The 5000-nt window shown below is 39.0% G+C and overlaps 1 protein-coding gene across 1 annotated transcript in view; it reads left to right on the top strand.

Moving 5' to 3' along the window:
- Positions 1–3009, top strand: part of LOC307029737 (ras-related protein Rab-8A) — a 13652-nt gene extending 10643 nt beyond the window's left edge. The window contains exon 8 of the mRNA XM_079665818.1: positions 286–3009. Within this exon, the coding sequence (XP_079521944.1) occupies positions 286–375 (90 nt within the window). The 3' untranslated portion in view covers positions 376–3009. The remainder of the gene's footprint in view (positions 1–285) is intronic.
- Positions 3010–5000: the final 1991 nt, after the last annotated feature.

The raw sequence follows: 5000 nt of genomic DNA, 5'->3' as shown, positions 1-5000 counted from the left end.
TTTGCAAGCTCTTGTGATGCCACAGAAAATGAAGTCACGGGCCGGATTTGGCCCCCGGGCCTTGAGTTTGATACCCCTGATCTAAAGTAACAGACAGAGAATCAGCACTTTGGAAACAGGGCTGAAACAGAGGGGATTATGGGTAATGCTGCAATGATCTGTTTTGGTGTTTGGAGCCAAACAGAGACATGTTCAGTATATATCTGAGACCTGTGATATATTGATGAAGAACAGTCTAATAGGGGGGCTGCTGTAACTGAGCTCTCTCCTCTGTCTGGCTCTCAGGAGGGCAACAACCCGCAGGGCAGCAGTCATGGAGTGAAGATCACAGAACAGCCGAAGAAGAACAGCTTCTTCCGCTGCTCGCTGCTGTGAGGAGACGAGAGTCGGCATCCACCACCGCCTTAACGGAGTCCCACTGGACACAACTGGACAGAGCACACTCACCTCTTACCTTCCTTCACTTCGTCTTCCTCTCTTCTCTCCATATTAGGAAAAACACAAGTGTATCGCTCCCTTGACAACTGTGAATCTAACTCCTGTGGCCTCCACTAGTAAATCTGTGTCTCTTTTTGTACGGTTGCTAATTAGATTAATACGTCTTGAGATTTTATTGCCTTTTTTAAAGACTTCTTGCGAGACGATCAAACCACTTTACTGCTCATGATAATGTCGTCTCCTCTCTCTTTGAAGTCTTATTTATTCGATCACTTACTCTTCCAAATGGGCTTCCTAATTCTGAATATAATCATCTGTCAAATATATATATAGTTATCCAAGGTGATGAGAGTCCACATTGTGGGTGGGTGGTCTCTTTGATATATCCACATTAGGTAAACATGTAAATATATATCATTGATTATGAAATCAGTCGTGCCATCACATCATCATATCTACTTGGATCACCTTTTTCTACTTTCCGTTGAATTTTCATTGGCCGATACATTCCTCCTGTGAACACTTTAATGTGCAATGTGTGTGTGTGTGTGTGTGTGTGTGCCCAGATTAAGCCTTTCTCCAAGTATTCATGTGGTTGCAGTAAGACCGGCTTGTTTTAAGGGCTCGCAGATTCCTTTTTGTTTATTGCCTCATCATGTTGGGTATTCTATGAGATAGAAGGTAGTATCATTTGATGCACTTCAACTGACGGAGCAATACCTAACTCTGACAGCAGGAGGCGACACAGTTTCACAGGAGTCTTTGTTTTATGCATTTATACTTCCTGTTTTGGGGGCGGTGTGCACTCAAACTGTTCTCTGGGCTCTGTAGCAGTATTTATGGAGTGAAAAAAAACATAGCACCAAAATGACAAAGTGCCCTTTTATGTTCTTATTGATTATTATGCACTTTTTCCTTTTTGTTCTTTCTGTAAAAAAAAGAAGTTCTTAACATGTTTGCTGCATATCTGAAAGAGGCCCTATTGTGCTTTTCGGGGGTTCCCATTTCCTGTAGTGTGTGATATAGGCTTTTGTGCATGACAATGGTCTGCAAACCCCAAAGTTCCCCCCAGAGGAAATTGCTCTCCCACATTGGACTCCTTTGTTTACTTCCTGAACACTGTGACGTCACTATGTAACACTTGTGCTTCAATTGGCTAGTGCTCTGACACATTATATATGATTGGCTAAGGGGCGGGACATCTCTAGTCAGCTAACCAATCAGAGCAGACCGGGCTCTGGTTTCAGACAGAGGGTGAAAAGAGGTGCAGCACAGGCCCCTTTTAACTGAAAAGCAAAACATATTCATGCACACTGTCTGGGACTCCCTCAAAACATCTGAGCACTGAAACCTATTTTTTTGAGATGGTAATGAAAAAACACCGAAGGCCTTTAATTTAGACATGTTTTTTTCTCTTATTGCAACAAATGTATGAATTGTTATTTCAATTTCCCCAGCTTTTTATGCATTTCCACACCCATTGATGCTCTTGGAAGCTTCCACGACTCACCCCTCTCTTCTTACTCTCTCTTATTCCCTCCCCCTTCCTGCTTTATCCAGATGTCAGACATCTTGTTTTGGCCCGGTCTCACGGCCGTGTGAACTATGCATTCTGGGTGCGTAGAAAACATCAAAAAAGCGTTGCACATTTGACCCGAGCTTTATTTGAGATTGGAGCCTTCGCTCTCTTACTTTCTGCCGTCACTTTGCTCGTTTTGAGCTTTTCAGAAGAAGGATTAGGAAATTATTTGAAAGCTGACATAAAAATCACGTCTGACATTTTACAGTTTGAGCAAATTAAGTTGTTGAACTGATGTTGTAACTGCGTAGGTGGATTTAAAGCGTTGCTGTTAACATGGTTTTGGCAAAATGTCTGGCTCTCGCAGATGAAGTCGATTTGATGAAGTTGCAGGTTTCTGCTTTATTCTGTGAACTGTATTGGAGTCATTTGTTATTTTCGCCAAGTATACATTTGCCACTTCTATGTTAACATATCTTCAGCATTCCCCGACGTAATTTGGATTTCATCGCTGATTATTGATGGTTTCCATGGGGAACAAATGTAATAATTCAGCAGTTGTAAATAAGATCTACAATGGTTGTACTGAAGGTTCATAAGTCTTATTGATCTACACATTTTGTAGATATGTGTTTTGATGATTTATTAAAAATGAGATTCTTAAAAAAAACGTGTTTACTCGACTTATATTTTTGTATTTTTGGAAATGTATGTAAACAATCAAACAATCAGTGTTCATATCGATGCTGGATGTCCTCAAAAGTAGATTTCAAAGTGGTTATTTAAGTGAGTGTTTAAGTGCTTGAATATTGGACTATATATTTGAAATTAAGGGTTATCAAGGATGGCAAGTCTTCAGTGTTTTCAAGACATATTTAAGTTGTTTAAAGCCCAGTAACATCTAATGTAATGTGTTGAAGAAATGCAATATTCAGAAATGTATAATTACATCATTTGCCACAACTGACAGGTGTGAGAAAAGCTTGAAAATGCTCTTGTTTTTAAAGTGCTTCAATTTCACTTTTGCAGAAGACCTTGTGGAACCTCTGAAATACAGCAGTCGTGTTTTTATTTTCTGTGCAGCACTACACCTTTTCTTTCTTTCTTGTAAACATGCCAAATGTTTAGCATTCAGCTCAAAAGTGCTGCAAAGAGGATGAAGTGTTGCCTATAGATGGCCACGTCTCTGAAGGAGATTCTGCAGCAGTGGGCTTGTTGGTGGTTACTTTTCAACAGAGAGAGCAAAAGTACTCACATCCTTTCCTCAAGTAGAAGTACAGATACTCGTGTTTAAAGATACTCTGGTGAAAGTAGAAGTACTGACTAAACTTCTTTACTCAAGTCAAAGTAAAGAGGCTTTGAAATGTACTTCAGTAAAAAGTACCCATAACTAGCAGCTGTTTTAAAGAGTACCTGACCTCCCTTTATATTAATAGAACAATGATGTCATTGTTAGCTAATGAATGTTTCCATGGTGACCAACGGCAACATGACAACGTTTCATTGGTCCCTCTTCTTTAGAGAAGACCAGGAAATGATGGATACACGGATCGTGTTCAAATCAATAGGCACGCAATGACTAAATAATAATGATCACGCCGCCAAACACACATTCAAACTAAAGGAACCAGCCTGTTTGGGAAATGAGAGAAGTAGAAAGTACAGGTATTTGAGTTCAGCATGTAAGAAGTATAGAAAGTACAGGTATTTGAGTTCAACATATAAGAAGTAGAAAGTACAGGTATTTGTTTTCAACATGTAAGAAGTAGAAAGTACAGGTATTTGAGTTCAACATATAAGAAGTAGAAAGTACAGGTATTTGTTTTCAACATGTAAGAAGTATAGAAAGTACAGGTATTTGGGTTCAACATGTCAGAAGTAGAAAGTACAGGTATTTGGGTTCAACATGTCAGAAGTAGAAAGTACAGGTATTAGTGTTCAACATGTAAGAAGTAGAAAGTACAGGTATTTGTGTTCAACATGTAAGAAGTAGAAAGTACAGGTATTTGTGTTCAACATGTAAGAAGTAGAAAGTACAGGTATTTGTGTTCAACATGTGAGAAGTAGAAAGTACAGGTATTTGTGTTCAACATGTAAGAAGTAGAAAGTACAGGTATTTGTGTTCAAAATGTAAGAAGTAGAAAGTACAGGTATTTGTGTTCAACATGTAAGAAGTAGAAAGTACAGGTATTTGTGTTCAACATGTGAGAAGTAGAAAGTACAGGTATTTGGGTTCAAAATGTAAGAAGTAGAAAGTACAGGTATTTGTGTTCAACATGTAAGAAGTAAAAGTAAAAAGTCGTCAGAGAAATAAGTAGTGGAGTAAATTACTGATACCAGAAACATGTACTTAAGTACAGTAACACAGTATTTGTACTCCACTGCTTCCCACTTCTGCTTTTCAGGTAATTTGTTCTAACTTTACATATTCTCCTCACACTTCCTTTTCTTCCTTACAGTTATAAAGGTGTCTTCACAGTCTGAGCTGTTTCAACCTGTCAAAGTGCCCACTTTCCACGCCTTCCTGATCCTCATTAGTGTAACAGTAAGAGTTTTTCTATGCTTAATATGAAACAAAAATGAAGCAAAAAGCTACACGTAGGATAAAGGCAGAGAAAAGGGAGTTATTTGCAGAGATGTAACATGAGCAACTAATGTAAAGGGACTCTTGAAAACTCACATGTTTGCATCAGGACTTAGCCGCAGAATAGAGTGTACAGTAAATGGAGACAGGCCACTCCCGCTCACGTGTGACTCAAAGCTAAGACACATTCAGGTCAAAATGTTGGATTCGTTATAATGTGAAGCACAACATATCTCTTGTTGAATATAAAGAGATCCTGGCCAATATTACAGAGAGCAAACTGACCTTTTCTACATTGATTCAAAGTTATGTTCTCCGTTTAGCGGATAGATCATATTTGTATACAGAAGAGCGTTGAGATTCCTCTGGAGCCAGCACAAGGTTTTGACCTTTACGAAGTTGGGAGGAACATTTCACAGATTATTTTGGTTGTTTAACTTTCCCTCCAGCGTGAGCAGG

This window comes from Notothenia rossii, assembly GCF_949606895.1.
Source record: "Notothenia rossii genome assembly, chromosome: 1".
NCBI lineage: Eukaryota > Metazoa > Chordata > Actinopteri > Perciformes > Nototheniidae > Notothenia > Notothenia rossii.
The sequence above is the reverse complement of the archived record's forward strand: the minus strand, read 5'-3'. Positions and strand labels throughout refer to the sequence as shown.